This window comes from Bison bison, unplaced genomic scaffold, assembly GCF_000754665.1.
Source record: "Bison bison bison isolate TAMUID 2011002044 unplaced genomic scaffold, Bison_UMD1.0 scf7180017863950, whole genome shotgun sequence".
NCBI lineage: Eukaryota > Metazoa > Chordata > Mammalia > Artiodactyla > Bovidae > Bison > Bison bison.
In genome coordinates, this window is record NW_011494522.1 from 1,930,396 (window position 1) to 1,955,111 (window position 24,716).

General features: G+C 38.1%; 1 protein-coding gene across 4 annotated transcripts in view; it reads left to right on the top strand.

Annotated features, from left to right (window-relative positions):
- The window catches only part of NAV3 (neuron navigator 3), an 898,556-nt gene that overhangs the window by 672,536 nt on the left and 201,304 nt on the right, over window positions 1-24,716 (top strand). For all 4 annotated transcript variants that reach the window (XM_010833878.1, XM_010833876.1, XM_010833879.1 and 1 more), the window contains 3 exons: window positions 7,177-7,245; window positions 10,346-10,485; window positions 21,584-22,610. In XM_010833878.1, coding sequence (XP_010832180.1) covers window positions 7,177-7,245; window positions 10,346-10,485; window positions 21,584-22,610 — 1,236 coding nt within the window. The remainder of the gene's footprint in view (window positions 1-7,176; window positions 7,246-10,345; window positions 10,486-21,583; window positions 22,611-24,716) is intronic.

The following is a 24,716-nucleotide window of genomic DNA, read 5'->3' on the forward strand; positions in this document are numbered from 1 at the left end:
TTAAACACATGCCAACCAATGATGGGCTTCCCTGGTGGCTCAGAAGGTAAAGCGTCTGCCTGCAATGTGGGAGACCTCGGTTCAAACCTGGGTCGGGAAGATCCCCTGGAGAAGGAAAGGGCAACCCACTCCAGTATTCTTGCCTGGAGAATCCTGTGGACAGAGGAGTCGGGTAGGCTCTAGTCCATGGGGTTGCAAACAGTCAGACATGACTGAGTGACCTCACTTTACTTCACTTCAAACCCATGGTAGGAACTGGGAATGCAAAAATGAACATACCATAACCCTTGTCCTGGTGAACAATGCCATCTGTTCAGGAGACAGACATTTACCCTGATAAATTTTCATATTAACCAGACACTTAGAGATGAGTAAAGACCTGGGGACTCATGGAGGACAAAACTAACTCTACAGTACTTGAGAAATGCCTCAACAAGGAGGTGCCATTTGAGTAGGATCTTAAAATAGAAGTAAGCTGGATCATGGAAAAAGGAAGAGAGTTCCAGAAAAATATCTATTTCTGCTTTATTGACTATGCCAAAGCCTTTGACTGTGTGGATCACAATAAACTGTGGAAAATTCTTATAGAGATGGGAATACCAGACCACCTGACCTGCCTCTTGAGAAACCTATATGCAGGTCAGGAAGCAAAAGTTAGAACTGGACATGGAACAACAGACTGGTTCCAAATAGGAAAAGGAGTACATCAAGGCTGTATACTGTCACCCTGCTTATTTAACTTACATGCAGAGTACATCATGAGAAACGCTGGGCTGGAAGAAGCACAAGCTGGAATCAAGATTGCTGGGAGAAATATCAATAATCTCAGATATGCAGATGACACCACCCTTATGGCAGAAAGTGAAGAAGAACTCAAGAGCCTCTGATGAAAGTGAAAGAGGAGAGTGAAAAAGTTGGCCTAAAGCTCAACATTCAGAAAACGAAGGTCATGGCATCTGGTCCCATCACTTAATGGGAAATAGATGGGGAAACAGTGGAAACAGTGTCAGACTTTATTTTTTTGGGCTCCAAAATCACTGCAGATGGTGATTGCAGCCATGAAATTTAAAAAAAAGCTTACTCCTTGTAAGAAAAGTTATGACCAACCTAGATAGCCTATTCAAAAGCAGAGACATTACTTTGCCAACAAAGATTCGTCTAAGGCTATGGTTTTTCCAGTCGTCATGTATGGATGTGAGAGTTGGACTGTGAAGAAAGCTGAGTGCCAAAGAATTGATGCTTTTGAACTGTGGTGTTGGAGAAGACTCTTGAGAGTCCCTAGGACTGCAAGGAGATCCAACCAGTCCATTCTGAAGGAGATCAGCCCTGGGATTTCTTTGGAAGGAATGATGCTAAAGCTGAAACTCCCAATATTTTGGCCACCTCATGTGAAGAGTTGACTCACTGGAAAGACTCTGATGCTGGGAGGGATTGGGGGCAGGAGGAGAAGGGGACGGTAGAGGATGAGATGGCTGGATGGCATCACTGACTCGATGGACATGAGTTTGAGTGAACTCTGGGAGTCGGTGATGGACAGGGAGGCCTGGCGTGCTGCGATTCATGGGGTCGCAAAGAGTCAGACACAACTGAGCGACTGAACTGAACTGAAGATATCATAATGTGAGGAAGAGAAGTAATGGTGTTTTATGTTGAAGGAAACCTCAGGAGGAAATGCAGGGAGCTGGGAGAAGAAGCCCCAGGCCATGGCTGAGGTATGGTGACAGTGGAGAACGTGGGGTGGAGGATGTGCCGAGGAGAGGAAGCTGTAGGAAAGTCTGAGGAGGCACACAGAAGCACTCTGTAAACCAGATCATAGAGTTTGGACTTTGTCCTGCAGACAATGGGGAGTCAACAGCAAGCTCAGAGAAAAATGTGGACATGAACTCTGGGAGTTGGTGATGGACAGGGAGGCCTGGCGTGCTGCGCTTCATGGGGTCACAAAGAGTCGGACACGACTGAGTGACTGATCTGATCTGATCTGATTCTTTCTTGGTAAAGTTAGTTCTGTTGACTCTGAGAAGAATGAATTTGACTAGATGTTAAAAAAAAGGATTGATAACAAGGATAACAAGGATTGATAACAAGTCACCTGAGTCATTATTAGAATCCATGAGAAGGATGACACAGAGGAAAGAATAGAGTGGGTCATGATCAAGATGAAGTTCTTTGTTCAATGGAAAAAAAATATTTGACACTAAATTTAAAGAGCAACAGCAAAGAGAAAGAGGATGATTTGGAAGAAGAATAATGAGTTGAGGTTTGAACATTTGGGGAATATCTGGGAGAAATCTAGCTGATAGATTCAGGTAGCTTATCTAGGAGATAATCAAATATTTTAGTAAGAGGCTGCGTTTAGAATTGAGATTCGATTATGAAATAGAGATTTGATATAATAAAATGGAGGAATAGATTAGCTGATGCCTTGGATTATGGCTTTGAAAATATTCATGGTTATAGTACAAAATTCAGAAGATGAGTATGGTGAATGACCCTGAGTCTGGGAAGGAAGAGGAGGAGTAGCTCAAGAGAAAGTATTGTGTTGAGAAAGCTAAGGGAGATGACACATGCTTAGTTCCTGCAGCCCTGTCCAGCTCTCTGCGACCTTATGGGCTGCAACCCACCAGGCTCCTCTGACCATGGGATTCCCCAGGCAAGAATACTGGAGTAGGTTGCCATGCCCTCCTCCAGGGGATCTTCCTGACCCAGGGATGGAACCCATCTCCCATGGACTGAGGCAGGCTACAGGCTATGTCTTCTGCATTGATGAACCTGCATTCAGTTAGGTTCCTTACCACGAGTGCCACCTGGGAAGCCCAATTATGTATAAGAATCCTGTTAAAATGCAGATTCTGAGTCAGTTGATTTGGGAACAGACCAGTCCATCTGACTCTTTGTGACCCCATGGACTATACAGTCCATGGAATTCTCCAGGCCAGAATACTGGAGTGGGCTGTTCCCTTCTCCAGGGGATCTTCCCAATCCAGGGACGGAACCCAGGTCTCCCACATTGCAGGCAGATTCTTTACCAAATGAGCCACCACAGAAACCTCTAAGAAGGTCCATGTCATGCCAGTTCTGTTCATCTATGGACAACACTTTGAGTAGTGAGACTCTGGTGGTTAATAAAAATAGCTAATCAAAATTCAGGATCTGTTTACTTTGAGAAGCATTCTTTCTTTATAAATATGTGGGTATTGTAATTCCACGTGGAGATTTGTGCTGAAGCTGTTTTAGATGGTTCTGGCAGTTGGGATCCTTCTGTGTTTTGAATACCAGATGAATTTCATCCTTTGTTTAATTGGCTATCTGGAAACTCCTCCTCTTCCCTTCCATGTTAGAGGAAATAAAAAGCATTCTGTTGATATTCTACTTTATTATATAGATGAGCAGATGCTTTTTAGTATAGGACCCACAGTGAGTTTCTAAATATTTTTTTGTTCTTGTTCTTTTGTTTCTGATACATTTTGCCATCCAAATTATTAACTAGAAGAAATTTCCTTTGATAACATTTCTGGAAAAGAAGACAATCTTCCTTCCAGATGTCTGCAAATCCTTAGTTGACTGATGCTCTAACTCATTTTATCTACCCCCACTTGCCTCATAGCTGTGTCTACATGTCCCTTGTGTCTATTTCATTAATGAATTGTTTTAACTGTATCCACTCACCTACTTTGTTACTAGCCAGTTTGTAAATATGAAACTAGGGAAATGGTATTACAAGCACTGTGGGAAAAAAAGTAAATGTTTCTGCTGCACAGGGAGTCAGAGCCAGGTTTAAAAAATTTTAAGAAAAATGAAGGGAACTAGAGTCTGTGTCAGAGAAGGCAATGGCACCCCACTCCAGTACTCTTGCCTGGAAAATCCCATGGGCAGAGGAGCCTGGTAGGCTGCAGTCCATGGGGCGGCTAAGTCGGACACGACTGAGTGACTTCACTTTCACTTTTCACTTTCATGCATTGGAGAAGGAAATGGCAACCCACTCCAGTGTTCTTGCCTGGAGAATCCCAGGGATGGGGCAGCCTGGTGGGCTTCCATCTGTGGGGTCACACAGAGTCGGACACGACTGAAGTGACTTAGCAGCAGCAGCAGCAGAGTCTCTGTGGAAAGTGTTGAGGCTTGAGTTAGCATGGGGAACATGAAAACTGAGGGAGAACATAGATACAAATAAATTTGTAGAGGTCGAATCAGCATGTCAGGATATTGATTGCACATCTACAGTAATTAAAAGGAAGGAAAAACGGAAGAGTTGACTACTGAGATTTCAAGCCCAGAGGGTTAAATAAAATGGTGATCTTGTAAACAGAAATCATGAAATGAAAGGATCTGATTAGAACTTGGGAGTTAAAAAAGAAAATGGTGAGTTTGGTCATGGAAATGGGTGTCTTTTATTCATCTGATGTTAATCACTGGCAATATGATGCAGATATTAACTCTAGCCTTCGATTATTAATTAACCTCAGCAGGAACCAGGGTTCAATCCCCGGGTGGTGAAGATCCCCTGAATAAGGGTATGGTTGCTGCTGCTTAGTTGCTTCAGTCATGTCTAAGTTTTTGCGACCCTATGGCCTGCCAGGCTCCTCTGTCCATGGATTCTCTAGGCAAGAGTACTAGAGTGGATTGCCATGCCCTACTCCAGGGGATCTTCCCGACCCAGGGATAGAACCTGGGTCTCCTGCATTGCAGGCAGAGTCTTTACCACTGAGCCACCAGGAAAGCCCAAGAGTATGGCTACCCACTCCAGTATTCTTGCCTGGAGAATTCCATGGACTGAGGAGCCTAGCGAGCTACATTCCATGGGGTTATAAAGAGTCGGACACGACTGAACGACTAACTTTCACTTTCTAGTTGATTTTACCTGAAATCTTATATAAGACTCAAATGAAAGAATGCATACAAGTGCTTGAGGAAAGATAGCATATGAAAAAGCATGTCTTTAAGAGATGGATAATGGAAGAGGTGAAGGAAAGAGAAAATGATCAAGAATGATGGTGGGCAGATCGATTGAGTTTATTTGTGTCTTCAAATGACGGTCTATGAAAGAGAGTCAGAAAGGCAGAGGGAACAATATGGTCAAATACAAAGACATTAGAATATGTTAAGAACTGAATCAAATTTTTATTTGTGTTCTTCAAATAACAGCTTCACAATTGCAAGGAGAGAATAGAGCAGAAACCAAGTTTTAAAGAATGGGAGTAGGGTACACAAATATAGGCAACTTGTATTCTCTGATGTGCGTGTGCTCAGTCGTGTCCGACTCTTTGTGGCCCAGTGGACTGTAGCCCACCAGCTCCTCTATCCATGGGATTGCCCAGGCTAAAATACGGGAATGGGTTGCCATTTCCTCCTCCACGGGATCTTCCTGACCCAGGGACCAAACCTGCGTCTCCCATGTTTCCTTCTTTGGGAGGTGGATTCTTTACTTTTAAGCCACCTAAGAAACCCTATATTCTCTGATAATTAGAAAACACGCATGGGCAATAAAATCACATTGATTTTGGCCAATTAACTTCTCTTGATTTTGCTGTTGGTTTCCACTTCCATAGTAGAAATTATGATACTTTATAAATCATGAAGGAAAGTATCAGTGAGGTGGCCTCAGCTCCCTTAGGGAACGTGCATTTTTTTTTATGGGCATCTGTCCTGCTAATATTTGTCTTCAATTTGAAGGTACAGGATAGAAGACATCAGGGTAAACCTTTAGGTAGTTCTCTTTTTCTCAGTTGACACATTCACAGAAGATTCTTTTTTCACGGCAGGTACTTTTACATTTAAATTTTGAGTGAATGTCCCATTCCACTGTGATGCTCTGTTGTTTCTGTTTTGTAAACTGTCCTCTGATGTTCTGGTAGCTGAGGTGTAGTTTGGCCATTGTGGCCAGCTGTTACTGTCCAGTGCTGTTGGAATACAGAATGCATCCTCTGCAAATGAGAATATATCAGGTATCCTCTTGAAAACAAGTGCTCTGAAAAGCTATCTCGATATGAGGATATATTTGTTCCTCTCTAGCCAGGCAGTTCTAAGGACCTACATGCTCCCACCACAGGCTGCCTCTGTGGAGTCAGAGTTTACTTAGGAAACATGTCACCATTTTAAGGATACCATTAATCACCATTTTGATTACATATCCTCTGCTTGACAGCAAAGCAATTGGCTGAACAGCAGGGCTCCACACAACCCTTCTACCCTGATTCCAACACCCCCATGTTGTTCCTGTCTCCTTGGAGGCCTTGAAAACTGTGCATGTACAACTGGCTTCATGTAGAGGCACCATTCACCAGCAGTGACTCTCTACTCACACACCAACCCATGGCCATCACAGCGCATGTGAAAATGTCTGGGTCCACTGGGTCTTACTGTGTCCTCAGAACTCTAGTTTCAGAGCCATTAGGTAATTTAGAAACCAGTTCAAACTGAAGCACAGATCTGTTCTTCAAAGCTGTTTCCATGATGCTCTTTGGTGTATTTTTGACCAAAGATTGTGATTTAAAAAATCATTAAGAATTGTAATTTAAGAATGCCCAGAAATTGTCCTCAGCAGTTGTTCAGTCTGTTTTTGAAGAATCTGACTCCATTTTAATCTCAAATTTTGCATAGCTTTTTCTCCGGAAAGGATTTTATTAATCACTTCCTTAAAATGTTGTATCCAGGACTGGAGATCAGCAATAACTGATTAGACAGAAACCAGATATTTTAACTTTTGGTATTCAAAATGGTATTTAGGTTAAATTTTTCTAATTAGATTTCATAAAATAATGATTCTCATTTCATACTATTTTTTATTTGAATCTTTTTTTGAGAAAGAGATCTTGCTATGGTATAAGTCAAATTTTAGCTTTCCTGAAGTTTTCACTGTCATTTACAAAGGTTGAGTTCTTTATAAGATGGAATACTACTACTTAAGAAGGCACTAATATTGTCACACAGCCATTATTTTACAGTCATTGACAACACACTTATTAAGGGGGTACACAGCATTAATTATTTCATAGTATGTTCATAATCAATGGTCATGGTGTATGTTACATTATCATAATTTTCTAATTAATTTATTCTTTATGCACGTTTATACATGTTCCAATTGCATTTCATTAACTCATAGTTTTCTTGTAAGTTTGTACTTTCTTTCCATGTTCAAGGAATCTCTTTAATTCAATTTCTCTGTTTCTCCTCATACAGTCTGGCAGCCAGATATGCAACTCAGTCTAATCACAGTGGAATTGCAACCAGTCAAAAAAAGCCTACTAGGTCAGTTAATATCTCTAATTTATTACTTATTAGTGATAATAAAGTAAATGCCCAGTGATATTTTGTCCTATCATTCTAATTTTTTTTGTTTCAAAAAATGACATACTTCTGGATGAAAAGGTTAGAGTACTGAATTTTTCCAAGTAGATTTCCACATGACTTCTTGAGGATGAGCTTGTTGTGTTAAATTATGAAATGGATCTTGAGTTCCTTTAATTTAGTTTTGTTACACATAGTGCTATGACTGGGCTAAAGTCTAGGTTCTAGGCTTAGAGAAAATCAAGGAAAACAATTACTTTGAAGACCCTCTTCTTTCCAGGTCACAAATTCTGGAAGTAAAACAAGATTATAATTGCTTTTTGAAATGGCCTTGCATTGATTATTGCACATTTTGAAGCAGCACTGAGACACATTGGCAGATTTTTGTGGGGCAATTAGCACCAGGTCAACCTGGGTCATTCTTTTAACACTTTAAATTTTTTCTTCTTTATGAAATATGTATTTTAAAGTCAGTGTAGTATAATAAATGACAGTGCATTATGTACTGTTTGAAAAATCAATAGTATATAAAATGTGTGAAAATTGATCTTTTTTTTAATGTTAATGATGGTACAGCTAAGTGAGGCCACAGCAAATGTGTTTTGCCCCCTGATTATCATGTAGTTATTTGTGCCATCTCACTCACTGGGAGAGTGTCTCACTGGTGGTTAACTAGTCACTACTCTAATAATGAATCATATTATGCAGTGTTTGACCACAAGGACTGCTGATGGTGCCTTGACTTGAAATATTTTCCCCTTGCCTTGGTTTTCTAACTTATGCTCATTTCCATAGTAATTAAACTGATTCTGGATAGGCAAATTGAGAGGGTATTTAATGAAAAACCAGAAGAAATGAGATAAATTAGGATATGGAAAGAACAATGACCTTCCATGTTCAGTGAGCATTTTTTTATTACTACTTCTGAGACTTATGAATGTAAAATGTATTTTAAGTACTTCTTCAATTTAATAGAACATCTCTTTTTTTTGGCTTCATTCTCATTTCTCTTTTTATTACTTTGATGAATGATCTAGAGCTCTGGCTGACTGTCAAATTAGGGTAATGAGAAGAGCAAATGGATTTTTTAATTTGTTTTAATTTGTTCTTCTGAGAACTAAAGATCACTTGGCTCCATGGGTCACAGTCATGATTAAAATGCAATTTAATTGCTTTCTAGAAACATAGCAAGTTTCACTGCAATCAGGGCAAATTTTCTAACAAAATCTGTTTATATGAGTTTGGACTGAACTTTCTAAGTCTGTGCCTGACTCTACAGGACTAGTTCTCATTTTTATTATGATTGGGACATTTAGCCAAATTAATTAATTGAGTTCTTTCTACATAGTGCAATCACTGGTCTCCAAAATTCCTGGTGTCTTGGTTATTGTGCTAGACTTACAAACCCTGTAGATCCATTTGAGCAAAAGTTAAATGCTGGAGTCATTTGGGAAAGATTCTAATCTTGTGTATGACACAACCTCTAATTAGCAAAATAGCTGAAGGAACTGTTAACAGCCATATGTATTTAAACTCCAAAATACAGTCAACATTTTGAAGCTATTAACTATTCCAAGATATCAACATTTCAGTTTTCAGGCTGGTGTGTGTGTTTTCCTGATGTACATTCCTTTTTGCTATACCTGTTACTATTGTAAAATATTTATAGTATACATTTAAGAGTTTGATTTCCTAAGGATCTATGGAGATAGTATGTCAGGTAGTGTAATAAGGCGAGTTAAATTTTGAATATGGTAGCAAATGATTGGGAAATTGTAATATATTGGGTACCAGTATAACAGATATAAACATTCTTTTACTTTAAACCTTTTTTAAAGGATAACAGTGAAAAAAATAATAAATTGCTACCTTTATAAGTTCTACGTTTTTTGTTACTTTTCTTTTAAAATAGAATTTGTTAGAGCAGTACACAGTGACGTTCACATGGGGGCAGCAAAAGCTAGCAAAGATGCTGGCAGTGCTTAATATCGTGTTTTAAATATGTCTAGAATACAATACTAGTTCTTAATTTCTAGTTTTATGTGGACTGGTTATTATACATATGCAGTATACACTAAATAAAATATTGTAATTGCATATTTTAGGCACCATCCTTGAAATAACTGAATACTTGAAATTTTAATATGGGAAGGAACTGTTTAAACAGTGAAATAAGTGATCCAAACTGATGTTTAATTATAGTTGATGTAAAACAACTTAAGTACATTAACTCTTGTCAAGCTTTCCCTAGTGTTAAGATAGTCTACATGTATTTCCTCTGTCCTTCATATAAAAGGAGCTGAAGCAACTATCACTGTATGTGCATTTTAAATTGTCATTCTACTAATAGATTTTTTTTCTTATGAGACTTGCATCTTTTTTGTCACATGGCTTGTGTGATTATTAGCCACACTTGTGGGGTAACCAGGTAAAGTCCGGGTCTTCACTTTTGGCAAGCAAGTGAAAGTTTTTATGTGAGACAGGTGGGTCCAGTATGAACAAACTCATGACCCTGGTCTCCACACCATGTTTTAGAGTAATTAACTAGCTCAGATATTCAGTGTTTGCTCTTTGCAGTTTATTATGTAACTTTATTCTCCTTGTTATTAACGTGTAAGTTCATTTAAGATACAGCCACCTAAGATAAAAACAAATGTCCCATACATTGAAAAAACTTAACAATAATTGCAGGCAGCTGCTTAATATCCTGAGAACATAATAAAATATTATTACTTCCCTTGCTTTTCATATAATTGTTACAGCCCCTTTAATCAAAGTTGTATTCATCAGGCATGTGATGAGTGAGTTTTTTAGTTAGAATTACTTTATTTCTAATTGTCTTGCATTATTGATATACTTTGGAGGCAGATTAATCATATGAAACAAGACTTTTCTGGAGATTCTCAAATGTTGTATTTAGCAATTTGTCACTTAAACCAACAATTTTTGCTGAACTCCATAAATTATGATTTTCCCATTAACCCTTCCCTACTCAGAACCTCCTTTTCTCTATCTTTTTGTAATGTACTATAATGATGTAATTTTTCTTGTACTATTTCAGGCTTCCAGGTCCCTCTAGGGTGCCAGCTGCAGGCAACAGCAGCAAGGTCCAGGGAGCCTCCAATTTAAATAGGAGAAGTCAGAGCTTTAACAGCATTGATAAAAACAAGCCTCCAAATTATGCAAATGGAAATGAAAAAGGTACGTGTTCTCCCCTTACATCATAAAGGCACAAGTGTAACCTATGAGCCTCGTAAATTACATGCTAAATCTAGCGTGTAAGCAATGTTACAGCATTTGGAGTGGAAATGTTATCAGTGGACTTTCTTATGTTTTGTAAGTGCATCCTCTTGAAGAAAGCATCCAGCTTTCTTCAGGACCTTTCTGATCTGGAGAATATTTTAAGGAAATGTAGTCATTTATATTAAAGCAGTTAGTGATATCCCTGTGTTTAAAATCTGTTTCTCAAAGATTTCCTCCTGGATGCATGTAAATAACATTTTCTTTTGTCTTCTCATGTTTTGTGAATGTTTATTCTGAAATCATAAACCTACATAAAATGTCTTTGAATCCTTAGTTTTAGTTAACTAAATTAAGTGCCCTAAGTGTTTGGGGAAGTTGAGTTTGAAGCAATCAGAATTTAAGACATAATTATGGAAGATATTTAGTCTTTGGAAGCAGCAGGACAGATAAATATTATGACCTTAATTTTTCCTTTAAGAGACAAATTATTCAGGTTTGTTTTATTTTCTTGAAAGGGTATATGATAGAAATATCCAACCACATACTGATAAGGAAGAAAGGATACAGTTGGAAGTGTGTTAAAGGCAGATTATATATTAACTATATGATACACAGTTCTCTGTAGTGTGCGCAGCGTGTATTTAAAGAGGCTCTGGCTTGATGCATATCCCTATGGATCATGCATCCAAGTGGGAGGATGTGTAATTTACATCTAAACCGTAAGAAAACCAAGAACTTCTGCTGCTGGGAGCAGTGTGACCCTGTGAGGGATGAGAGCATGTTGCAAGATTTTGAGGTAGTGTTTTCTGATCAATAAAACTTCTCTTTGTAGTATTTAACTCTCCATGCAACAGGAAATTCAATAGTGACAAATATGCTTAGTGGTAGAACAGCTGGCAAGTTTAGTTTGACTAATTCAACCAGGTTAAAAGTTTTTTGGCTCTGATTAGAACATTTCCAATTGTTTCATATGGCTGATTTGATGAGACTTCTTTTACTCAGAATTGACAAGGATAATCTATGGGTGATCTATAGGTGAATTGATAGGGGTGATCTATACACTTTACTGAAAATTTCTTACCTATTAAAACACAACTGGGCAGTCTCTAAACCCCTATAAACAGAGCAGTGTAATATCCCCAGTTCTTGAGTTAAATGGAAAAAGAAGAAAATAGTATGTATTTGGAAGTTAGGATTTTGTCTTTAAAATAGACAATAAAATCTTTGATTTGAGAACCAAGAAGAAGTATTTCTGAAGACTTATACTTCTCCTGGACAACAATTTCTTTTTTTTTTTTTTACAATTTATTTAAAGTGTACAGTTTAATGGTGTTTATATATTCACAGAGTTAAGCAATCATCACCACAATCAATTTTAGAATATTAAAAAAACAATTTCTTATCACAAAAATATCTCCCTCATTTTGTGACTTTTCTAGGAAGTGTCAATGGCCTGTGAAATTCTAAGGGAAAGTAAACAGGCTTAGACCATATATGCTGAGTGGAATGCTCAGGTGTCCAATTTAGCTACATGATACTACAGTCACATAATATTTTTGTAAGAAATGACTAGTAACATTGGCAAAGAAACCTAGAAATGCTTTAGATGACCTAACACTTTGATATAACAATGTACTTTTCAGTCATTTAAAAGTGAAATACTTTTTTACATTCCTGGTATCTAAAAGTAAAAATCCAAAGATAGCCAAATACTCCTATTTTTCCATAGCCATTCAGCCTTTCTAAGAAGTAGCAGTATTTACAATAACCGCAAGGTGGAGACAGATGACATACATTATGTGATTTTTGACCACAAGCAGATTTCCTTACATTGGTCTCATGAGCAAAAGTTTTCCTGGTGAATTATAGCCATTACTTTTAATTCCAACAAAGTAAAATTCTAAAACCTTTAAAGTGGATGATCTCACACTCACAAATATTTATAATATATTAAATGTAGGCATTAAATGGTCTGAAACTGTCAATAATAAAGCTTAAATTGCATTATATAATACAGGGCTTTCCTCATAGCTCAGTTGGTAGAGAATCCACCTGCAATGCAGGAGACCCTGGTTCAATTCCTGGGATGGAAAGATTCACTGGAGAAGGGATAGGCTATCCACTCCAGTATTCTTGGGTTTCCCTTGTGGCTCAGCTGGTAAAGAATCCACCTGCGATGTGGGAGACCTGGGTTTGATCTCTAGGTTGGGAAGATCCCCTGGAGAAGGGAAAGGCTACCCAGTCCAGTATTCTGGCCTGGAGAATTTGTTTTATATGTTATGTGGCATTTTCTATTAACATGGAGATGCAACTTCATGTCAGTACTTCCAATATCATTTTTAAATTAATCATTGTATCATGCTATTTTATATTGCCAAATGTGCGTGCGTGCTGTCATTTCAGTTGTGCCCAACTCTGTGCAACCCTCTGGACTGTAGCCCACCAGGAGTTTTGCCAGGCAAGAGATGGGATTCTCTAGGCAAGAGCACTGGAGTGGGTTGCCATGTCTTCCTCCAAGGAATCTTCCTAATCCAGGGATTGAACCTGTGTCTCTTAGGTTTTCTGCATTGGCAGGCAGGTTCTTTAACACTAGTGCTACCGGGGAAGCCATATGGTCAAAATATTATCTTAAACTATAGAGCAAACCAAGCAAATATAAACATCGCATATGAAACAGTTCATAATTTATCCTTTAGACTGTTCCTTGGTACATCTTTTTGGATAAGAATTATTTAACCTTTTTGACATGGAGATGTTTTGTGGTAGGATAACATCTAAAAATATTCTATCAGATAATAAGTTGATCTCTGTGACCAACTAGTTTGCATACATATCCTGGGCATGTCCAAATAAGGTTAAAGTTAAACAAGATTTTCAAAGATTACAGTATTACAATGACAGAATTCAGAAAGTACTGACTTGAGTATTCTAATTGCCTTTTCTTTTTAGTTATTAGAAAGTATAACATTTATGTTTAATAAATATTTTGCTAGAAAAAATAATCATACTATCTGTAATGTGCTCCCTGAATGCTTCTAGATGAAAAATGTACTTTCTACTTAAGTCTTAAATGATGAGTTATATGAATCAATTGGGGAATCTCTAGAATTTGTAATAGATAGTAAAGACTTATTCACAATTAAAGAAATTTCACTTCTTATTTAAAAACATAATTTTGAAAGCACAGTAGCTTCTCACATGTTTGGGATGGTAAAAATAGCTTATTTGGAATTTTGTGACTTATCTAATAAAGGAAAATCAGTAGAGAATCACAAACCACACTTCAAATGATACATCTAATATCATCTTAATAATAATACAAACCAAAAAATAGTGTGCTCCTTTCACCAAATGGATTAAAATATCAGTGAACATGGCCGTAGATTAATTATCACTTGCAGAGAAGGCTAAATAGAAATTTTAAAATATAAAGCAATGCCATCCACCATTCTGTTGAAATGGAATGTAGTAGGGACAAATTTCACAGAACAAACAGTGAAATGAAGACAGCATTGTTTGTAGAGAAGCATTTCTTTGGGGAGTCCAAGTTTCTTCCCTTGATGACCTGCCATTCAGAAACTGACAATGAATAATATATTCTGACACTAGCATTTAGCAGTTTGCTTGTGGAGCCTATAAGACTACTCTAGACAAATGTATGCTTTAAAGAAAAATCAAATACCTATTCAGTGGAAAGCAGGGATCCTATGGGAAAAAATGCTGTGGTTCATTTGGACATATTTTTTATGACTGAAGTAGTTTATCTTAATAATTGTTTTATAAAATTGACATGATAAATATGAAAACAGCTTAACAGTTTAGTGTTATCATGAATGTAAATATTCCTGGTTCTATTTGGAATTCACTTTCTGAATTATGATCCCTGAACACATATTACTTGACAGAGTTTCTTAGCAGAGAGATGTTTTTCTGTGTTGCTAAGAAACATGCCACAGCAGCATAGGGCATGCTCCCGTCTCTTTATATTTCTCCCATGTGATTCTTACATGGAACTTGCACATCTCCAAAAGAGATTTGTTTTCTGTTTTCCTAGATTCTAATGAAGTAGCTTCTGGTGTGGAGGTGTTTTCTTTCACTTGCATTCAATATAGATTTGGTAGACTTGATACAGAGAATTTAGCAAAATTGCTTTTTTTTAAACTACCAGTTTAATGTAAATGTTGTATTACTCATGGTTTTTTAAAACAGTTATCTAATTAAGTATTTTTAAAAAATTACTCTGAAATTACTATAAGACAAAAAATGAACTCTTTTTTTTTTCAATGCAATGCAAATATACTTTACTTATTATGTCCCTTTACTGGAGATTTATGTATTCTGCCATGACTTTTTGCTTTATTTCCTTAATTATTATATAAACCTATAATGATATGATAACTTCAGGTTAATCTTGGGGATTTTTATGAGGTAAAGTAATTAAGTGCATAGATCAAGTGATACGATTAAATAAACAATATGTTGTTTTCTATGTACACATGCTCACATATTGAGGTGTACACACATATACATGCTTATGCATAAATTAGGTGTTTCAAGAATCTGGCTGGTGAACTGAAGCTTCCCTAAATCTTACAGTAGTCCACAAAGCAGCACTCTCACCTTACATACGGTACAATATATACACGCAGAGAATGGACAGTGCCTCTACAATCCCTGTAACAGCATTCCAAGTTTCTGTTGAGTCATAAAACTGATGATTGAGGCATTTTGAAAACTATCATTTATGGGAAACAGTGTGGTGAGGTAAACCAGGACCAGTTGATAACAAGCCATATTTAAATCTGAATGCTCCTTTTTTTAACTTTCAAAATGTTCAAAGTATTTTGGTATATTATTATAAAATGAGAATCTAATTATTTACCATGCTAATTAGCATGACTATATTGATCAATCATTTCCTCCCTTCCATAGTGATCTGTGATGCTGAATATTTAGTAGGGACTGTGCATGTCACTGACCACAATGCCGGCTAGACAGTGAATACTTTAAAAATGGAGGTGCTGTTGTTATTTTTGGTGGTTTTTACTTTGTCATTGGGCTTCCAAGATGACTCTGGTGAAGAACCCACCTGCCAATGCAGGGTATGTGGGTTTGATCCCTGGGTTGGGAAGATCTCCTGGAGGAGGAAATGGCAACCCACTTCAGTATTCCTGCCTGAAAAATCCCATGGACAGAGGAGCCTGGCGGGGCTACAGTCCATGGGTCGCAAAGAGTCGGACACGACTGAGTGACTGAGTACACATGCGCTTTGTCATTACTTTGTAAGTTGAAACTTGTTTGTTTGCATGTGAACAGCATAGTACTGAGTGAGGAATAAGAGATAAATAACTGAGGGTGTTCCCTGGTCTGCTTCTCAGGCTAGTGGCACTGTTGGCAGCACGTCTCTAAGCTCTGAAGCTAACCTGCCAAATTTCCCCAGAGAATCGTCTTTATCTAAACTTCCCATATGTCTGTTGTGACTGCCACATTTACCTCCGTGTAGTAATTTTAGAACAGATTGGCATTTTTCCCAGGTCATCAAAGTTAATTTTTTGCAGTATGAAATAACTAAAAATTAACTCTGTGAATTTAGGTGTTTTTTGAGCAAGAATTAAAATCTTCTTTAACATCAGCTCAGAAGGATGGTGTCAGCAGGATGTCCCAGGAGATAGTATATGGCTAGCTGAATAGTATCTTGTATGATATCCTCCCCATGTATATTCTCCTCAATTTGCTGAGGAAGAAGGAACCCACACTTCAGGGAGTTATCCGATTGCCTTCACTGTTGTGACAAACGTGACTTTCTGGAGAACCGTACTGGCACAATTTCTGGGTGGGCCACGGACATATGGAAAGAGGAGAGTATCAAAATCTTCCAAATGTTGGAGTCACATAAGCCTGGTTTCCAATTTTGAGTCTCTTTTCTAAATTTTACCATATGTATGATTTGGAGCAAGTTGCTTTCTCTGAGCTTCAGTTTTCTCATATATAATAGTAGAGATCATAATTATATCGTAGGTTATTATGAATTTAAATGAGGCATGTCATTAGAGCTCTCAGGGTGATACCATATATCAAAGTATCTGGGAAAAGTAAGCCGTTAGTAAATAATTGGTTATTGGTTGTAATGGAATTGGTGGTGGTGGAGCAGAAGGGGGAGGAAAAGAACAGGAGTGCAAGCACCCTTCTCTTTGGAGATCAGAGACAAGGAACAGTTATAGGCAGAGAGGGGCCCCTGCAAACACAGGCTACAAGTTTGTTGCACAAATGCCTTTAGATGTACAGAGCTGTGCTTTTCCCCATACCCAGCTAACCATTCATAGAAGCTGAGATAACAACACTCAGAAATGTATCTGAGAGACCAGGCTGCTTACTACCGAAGATGTAAATGGAACAGAGAGCGGAATGTGTGGCGGCCTCTACTCTGTCAGAGCTGAAAGGCTGTCATTTCAGTGGCTATTGTTCTGCAGCCTTTCTTGTGAGGAGCCCAGAGACACTCATTATTCTAATGTTCCCTGGATGCACAGTGACCTATGAATTGTGCTCTTCATGAAACCTGAAGCACCTCATTGCGACTGTGTCTAGATGGGGGCAGACTGAGAGTTGAGCTCAGAGAAGTGTCTTCTCTGTGTAAACTCATCTGAGGACAATTGTACAGCTGTTGTATGACTGAGACTGTGGGCTGGATACAGATGTCATAATTTGGAGTCCCTCCTGTCTCATTTTAGAGTGTTATGGTGTTGAATTTCCCCTCTACTTGAACGGTGATAGCAGTCTGTCTAGCTAACATCAGCATGCTTAAAGAGCATCCTGACTCGTTCTTTTTTGACCCTCTCCTCTCATCTTCACCAAAGCTCCCAGGCAGGCACCAGAGGAATCCCCTGACTTCTTAACCTGATTGCAGAAACAGAAGATACACACTAAGTGTGTGCTAAAATGATGAAATAAAAGACATTAGGAAAACCTGATAGGCTTCTTTTGTTTTTAGTGGTCCCTCACCACAAACTGCCAAGCATCTGGGGGAAGGTTGAACTGGCCAAGGTTCCAGAAGTTCACAGAGTAAACAATATTAATGCTGCATAGGTGTGGAAAGTTTAATGAATTTAGCTAATTTCAACACTATCATAATAAACAATTCTTTAAAGCTGATAATTTCAGCAGTTGCCCTGATTTCCCAATCTGTTCAAACTCTTTTACTCAAAGCATGGTCTGTACCAGCAGCATTGCCATCACGTGGAAGCTTGTTAGAAATGCAGGATCTCAGGGCCTCCTGCAGATCTGCTAAAGCACAAGTGATGGGCATTCAGTAGGATCCCCAGTGACTGAAGCACACACTGATGTCTGAGACCCTTACATTACACACTTAGAATGTTACACATTGTATAGCAACAACAGAGCTTGGGCTCTAGAATCACACACACTAAGTCGCTTCAGTGTTGTCTGACTGGAGTGGGTTGCCATTCTCTTCTCCTGGGGAGGTCTTCTGAACACAGAAATCAAACCCATGTCTCTTATATCTCCTGCATTGGCAGGTGGGTTCTTTACCACAAGCACTACCTGGGAACTAGAATCACACATGTGGGATCAATACTAGCCACACAGTAATTCCTAACTAGTTATATTCCACTGAATGAGTTGTTTAGATCCTCAAACCCTTGGCTTATACAAGTGTGTATTAGAAACAGAAGCCCTTCCCCAAGAAAAAGATAGGCAAAGTAATTATAAAATTGTATATATATATATAAAAAAAAGCTGGTAAAAAGATAGGAACCCTTCTCATCTCATCAGGTTGTTGTGAATGCTAATGTGAGAAAATATAAAGAAACTTCAATAAAATGTTAGTAGCTAGTAGGCATTATTATGTTTGTAATAGTCATTAATAATATTTTCATTCTAGAATAAGAAATATTGCAAATAACTTTTGGGATCAATGTAAGAAAGTGAAGATAAATTCAATATGAGGCCATTATGTTCCTATAAACAATAATACAGCAGACTATGCTTTCATTTTGGGGGTACTTTGTTTCTCTCCAACTCTGAATCCCAATATGCATATTATTTAAAAGTAAATACATAGAATAAATTTTCACATAGTTTCCTGGAAAAATCCTATGTTCCTCCTGCCATGAATGTCTGTGTATCTCCCTTAGCTCATTTGTCTTGGTCTTATTTAATATTGTACAGCCCTTGGTGCACTTCTGAACTCTTCCATTTTCTTTCCCACATCCTACTCATTTAACACTTAGTATATGCCATTCATCTTTTGTGAATCCAATTTCTTTCCTCTGACCAGATTGTGTCTCGGGGAGTCTAGGACGTTACACAAAATAGCTACTCAGTAAAATTTAACAGCTGTTGTGCCTAGATTCATGTCCCAGAGATCGTAGGAACTAAATAGCACTGATTAATATTTCTATAGATAGTCAAAATAGAGCCATAGATGTTGACAAAAATCACTGAAATAGTAAGTTCACTCTGTGAAATTCACAGGCATGTACACAAGTCACAGAACTTGAGAAAATTCATTATATTCTTAGTTTGCAGTTGAACCTAGGTAATCAAGAAATAAAGTTCATTTGGCAATTCTATTCAAGGCGTTAGTTTGACATTGACTATCTTCTGTGTTTCCAGAGTCCAGGAACAGTGTTACTCCTTATCACTTTCAGAAACTGTAAAATTGTATTTAGCACTATATACATTTGAAAATATTATGACATAGTCATTGACAGAATTAACTTAGAACTCCAAGCTAAATTCAGTTCTCAAACGTGTCACTTACAAATTTTGTAATGTTGGCCAAGTTATTTAACCTCATTGTGCTTCAGTTTCTTCACATGCAAAATGAGGGTAATAATGAAAATTTCATGCAGTTGTTGGAAAGATTGAATTAATGAATGTCAGATACTTAGTGTCCTACACATAGAAGGTACTGTGTACATAGTATAGAACTATGCATAATATAGACCATAATATATGGTCTTTGCTGTATATATAGATGTAGTAGAAGAAACAGACAATTACAGTGAAGTTATAATGGCTTTAATAAAAGAAATAAAAAACTATGGTAGGGGCTTTCCAGGTGATGCAGCGGTAAAGAAAACACCTGCCAAAGCAGGAGACTCAATAAGTGGAGGTTCGATACCTGGGCTGGGAAGATCCCCTCATGTAGAAATGGCAACCGACTCCATTCTTGCCTGGAAAATTCCATGGATAAAGGAGCCTGGCGGGCTACAGTCCATAGGGTGGCAAAGAGTTGAATACGATTGAGTGAGCACGCAAGAGTCATCACCTAACCCAGACCTGATGCTAGGGAGAACAGAGGTGAGGGTGGAAATGATGTTTTTGGTTTTTTTTGCAGAGGAAGTGAGGTGAAAGTGAGACCTGACCAATAAGTAGGAGCTGTTCTGAAGAAATGTTTGATAGGCATTTCTAACTGTAGGTAATCAGTGTACTCTATCTGCTACTGAGAATGATTCAGATTACAATGAAATGTTAACAGTTTCTGAAAGGAATCTGTAAGTGAAGTAAATCTGGAATAACCTATACTTAAAACAGATACAAGTAAAGAATTGAAATCCATTCACAGAGACTGAAGGTATTTGAGACATTGGACATTTGAATCTTGTTTGGATTTGTTTGTCTGGAATTAGTCAGATACTTCTACTGTTTATAAGAACATCTTACTGTTTGTGTATGAACCAAAAGGAGCCTGACAAATATTCTAGAAATGGACACGATTACAGACTTTAAATACTGTAAAAAAAATCAATGTATTGTCCTATGCTTTCAAATTTAAATATACCATGTAAGCGTATTGGGTTATCAGTGAACTACTGCATTTTAGTGAAGCATTTTTAAACACAGAATTACACCAATTTTTATAGTTAAAATGTGGAATTGTAGGAAACATAGTGAGAATTAGAAGTCAATGTTGGTGTACCAACTCAATATAAAATAGTTGTCTATTTGTTGTTGTTTTAGTCACTAAATCATATCCGACTCTTGTGACCCCCACGGACTATATAGCCTACCAGGCTCCTATGTCCATGGGATTTTCCAGGCAAGGAGTGGATTGCTAATTCCTTCTCCAGGGGATCTTCCCAACACAGGGATCAAACCTACGGTTCCTGCTGCATCTCCTATATTGCAGGTGGATTCTTTATAGCTGAGCCACCAGTGAAGCCCACGTTTGTCTATACAGTTGTTTTTATTAATAGAAACTTCACAAATCTACTATATTATTTTAGGCACATTTATTAAAAAAGAAAACCTAACTCATACAAAAATTCAATAAGCAACTTAACCTTTTTTCATGTCTCTAACTTCTTTATTAACTTTATGTAAATTTTTCTTTTGAAAAATAGATAAGACAAGTATTCTATACCAATTGACTTAATTACATGTTTTTATCATGCATTTTGATACCCTTGAATAAAATATTTAAAAGTGAAAGCATTTTAATTTTATATTTATTAATATTTAATTGGTTTAATAGACTCCAATTCTGGAATATTATTAAAAGATTCTTTAGTAAACTATTTCCTTTGGACATTTCATCAAGACAACTTTGTATTAATTTGACAATATCTAGTATGTTAACAGTATCATTGTTGCCTTTTTTACATAAGTAGATAATTTAATTTTTTATCACTCCATTTCTCAGAAAAAAAGGATGGAAGAGGGAGGTATTTATGGTAGATGAAACTTCAGGTAAATAACATGACCAGAATTATATGGTTCTCAAATGCTATATAGTTAAATTTATGCTGAAATATCTTAACTCCAAACTCATTTTTTTTCTTCTATATGATATTATAACATCTTTTTTTTTGGTTTAGTTAAGACTTTTAATCTAGCATTCATCAGTGTTGTAATAGTTATATAAAAATTCATATCATAATGAGATTGCTGAGTGGAAAATAAGTTAACACTAGTGCACTGTAAGTACTTATATGACAATAGGCCTTATTTTCTTATAGCCCTCAAAAAGTAGCTTGATATAAATGATCAAAAACTAATCAGCCTTTTAAAAATGTTTGTTCTTAACCATGTCCAGATTCCTCCAAAGGACCTCAACCATCTTCAGGGGTAAATGGTAACATGCAGCCTCCCGGAACTGCAGGGCAGCCCCCTGCCTCAGCCATCCCTTCCCCGAGCACCAGCAAGCCGTGGCGCAGCAAGTCCATGAATGCCAAGCACAGCGCCACCTCCACCATGCTCACCGTGAAGCAGGGAAGCCCAACCACCTCTCCCACACCGTCTGCAGACAGACTGAAGCCCCCTGCCTCAGAAGGGGTCAAAACAGCTCCCTCAGGACAGAAATCCATGCTTGAGAAATTCAAGCTGGTCAATGCCCGGACTGCTTTACGCCCTCCACAGTCGGCCAGTTCAGGACCCAGTGATGGCGTGAAGGAAGACGATGCCTTTTCTGAATCTGGTGAAATGGAAGGTTTGAACAGTGGCCTCAATAGCGGTGGCTCGACAAACAGCAGCCCCAAAGTGTCACCAAAATTAGCCCCTCCAAAAGCTGGAAGCAAAAATCTCAGCAATAAAAAGTCTTTGCTACAGCCAAAGGAAAAAGAGGAAAAGAACAGAGACAAAAGTAAAGTTTGTACTGAAAAACTGGTCAAGGACGAGAAAGATCAGATGATGGAGATGGCTCCAAAAAAGACCTCTAAAATTGCAAGCTTAATCCCAAAGGGTAGCAAGACGACAGCAGCCAAGAAGGAAAGCTTAATCCCCTCGTCCAGTGGAATCCCAAAGCCGGGCTCAAAGGTGCCAACAGCAAAGCAGACTGTTTCACCTGGCAACTCAGCAAGCAAAGAGTCTGAAAAATTCAGGACTACCAAGGGAAGCCCTTCCCAGTCCTTCCCTAAGCCCATAACCACTGAGAAAGCAAGCACATCCAGTTGCCCCGCTCCCTTGGAAGGAAGGGAAACCAGCCATGCTTCTCTGGCGGGTTCCTCTGTTGGTTTAGTGGTGCAAGGCAGTGGGCAGAGCATGGGAAATGGTGCTGTCCAACTCCCTCAGCAGCAGCAACACAGCCACCCAAATACCGCCACTGTGGCTCCATTCATCTATAGGTAAGGTGGCCTCTCTTCTCCACAGCTTTAAACAGTGACAGGTCTGTGTACTCAGAGTGTCCTGAGGAAGGTTGCAGAGTCCTATTTCACATAGTCGTTGTGGACAATGGTTCATTCTGAAGTTAGAGGCCCAGAGTGAAAAATTCTATGAGAAAAGCTCCCGTATCCAGTCTGCTAGTCCTCTTGTCCTTCCCCTCTCCCCTTTTTCTTCCCCTCTCTACTCAAGAACTGGAGGCCTTTGAACCTACTCGTTGTCCAAGGCAAAATAGAATCCAGGTGCCATGACTTTTTTTTGGGCCTCTTACTATTAGTCATTCAAAATAATTTTATTAGTCATTTAAAATAATTATTGTTTTTACAGAGTTTAGGGATATTTCACCCATGGGAGAAAGTAGACCCTAATGGTTAAGGGTGCAGGTTCTAGAATCAGGCATATGTAGACTTGATACCCAGGTCTGCCACTGATCAGCTATATGCCTTTGGACAATGAATTTAACATCCTTAATCTCGTTATTTTCAAGTGTCAAAGAGGAATAGTATCTGACTTGCTGAGTTGGGAAGAATAACAGGCATAATGCATATAAGATGCTTATTGTATATTCCGGCACCTTGTACATGTTTGTTATATGTTGTTTATAAGGCATTGTTTTCCCAACATAAAATATGTATTAACTTTCCACAGTTAGGCCTGTGTTTCTAGGTAAAAATAATGATCAATGTAATTATTATATTTATACTTTATTAACTTTTTGTTTTATTTATATTTTAGTTTTCATTTATTAAAATATATAGCACATGCTATATTTTCAAATATATATCCTACTACACAGCTCTAAAAAGAATATGTTTTGCCTATTGTTTTGTGGTTAAGTTTTAATCAGTTAGAAATGTCAGTACTGCTGTGTCACAATATTCATTCCCTGTCTTTTCAGTGAAGAGGTTACTGGAGAGGAATAATGCCTGTGATTTTGGCAGTTGTATAGTTTATCTATACAACTGGAAAAATAGGAAAAATAGGATGTAGCATTTACTACAAATAGGAAATGATCAAGATTATATTGTTTCAAATTTTATTAAATTTATTGCATACATGAGTTTTTAAGTAAAGAAAATAATTATAATGCTTTGTTTTCCCTCCCTGAAAAACCTAAGTGCTTTAAGTGATCCCCATCCCCACCCCCAACCAGGGCCTTATGTACTCATCCAAACAAATGTTTAGTTACCGAATTCAGATCTTAGCTTACCTTATTTAAGTCTGCTCTTCTGACTTATAGCAATGATCCATTTAAAACTGTTGTATTCAAATGGCACGGTGTCATGGAGCCCAAGCTCACTCTGCTCGCTGCAAGGCAGGGCAGTAAACCCAGAGACGGGTCGCTGGGTCAAGGAAAAATGACTTTAATCAGAAAGGTAGCAGACCAAGAAGATGGCAGGCTAGTGTCTCAAAAACCATCTTCCCTCAGTCGGAATTGAGACTCTTTTTATACGGGGTGGGGGGAGGGGCCCACTGCCGCGCCAGCCAATGTGTGAGCGGGATCCCTAACGGTTGCTCCCTGACAGTTGCTCTAAGGGCCACTCGCCTGGGGGAGGGGCACACTGGGCTGCAGACCAGTGGCTGAGCGGGAGCGCTCTAGGTCATGCCTGCTTCACCCCCATTACAGCGGGAGTCAGCAGATCCTTTAACTCCAGAGACCCTACCTGACCAAAAACAATTTAAGATGTTAGAATCATAATCCACATTTCAACGATATAAGAAGAAATTATAAAGTTTGAAATATGCTACACTCGGCACACTTGGGGCTCTCAAGTATATTCTGTAAAAAACGTCCCTCATTTCAAATCACCACAGATGAATTTCAACAAGAAAGTATAAATCTAAGCAGAAAGGACATACCCACCAATTTAGCAAGCTTCTTTCTGTAAGTAGCAGCAGATGTTTTGGGTTGTTTGCAATAACATATCCAGTGGGTACAGATTTAGTGATTTCCATTTGAAAGTATAGCCTTTGCTAATTTAAAAGAGGAAGCAGCACACTTTAGAGGTTAAAGTGTGAATCAGCTGTGTGACTTTGCCAAATTTTCCAGCCTCTTTCAGTTTCTGTTTGCA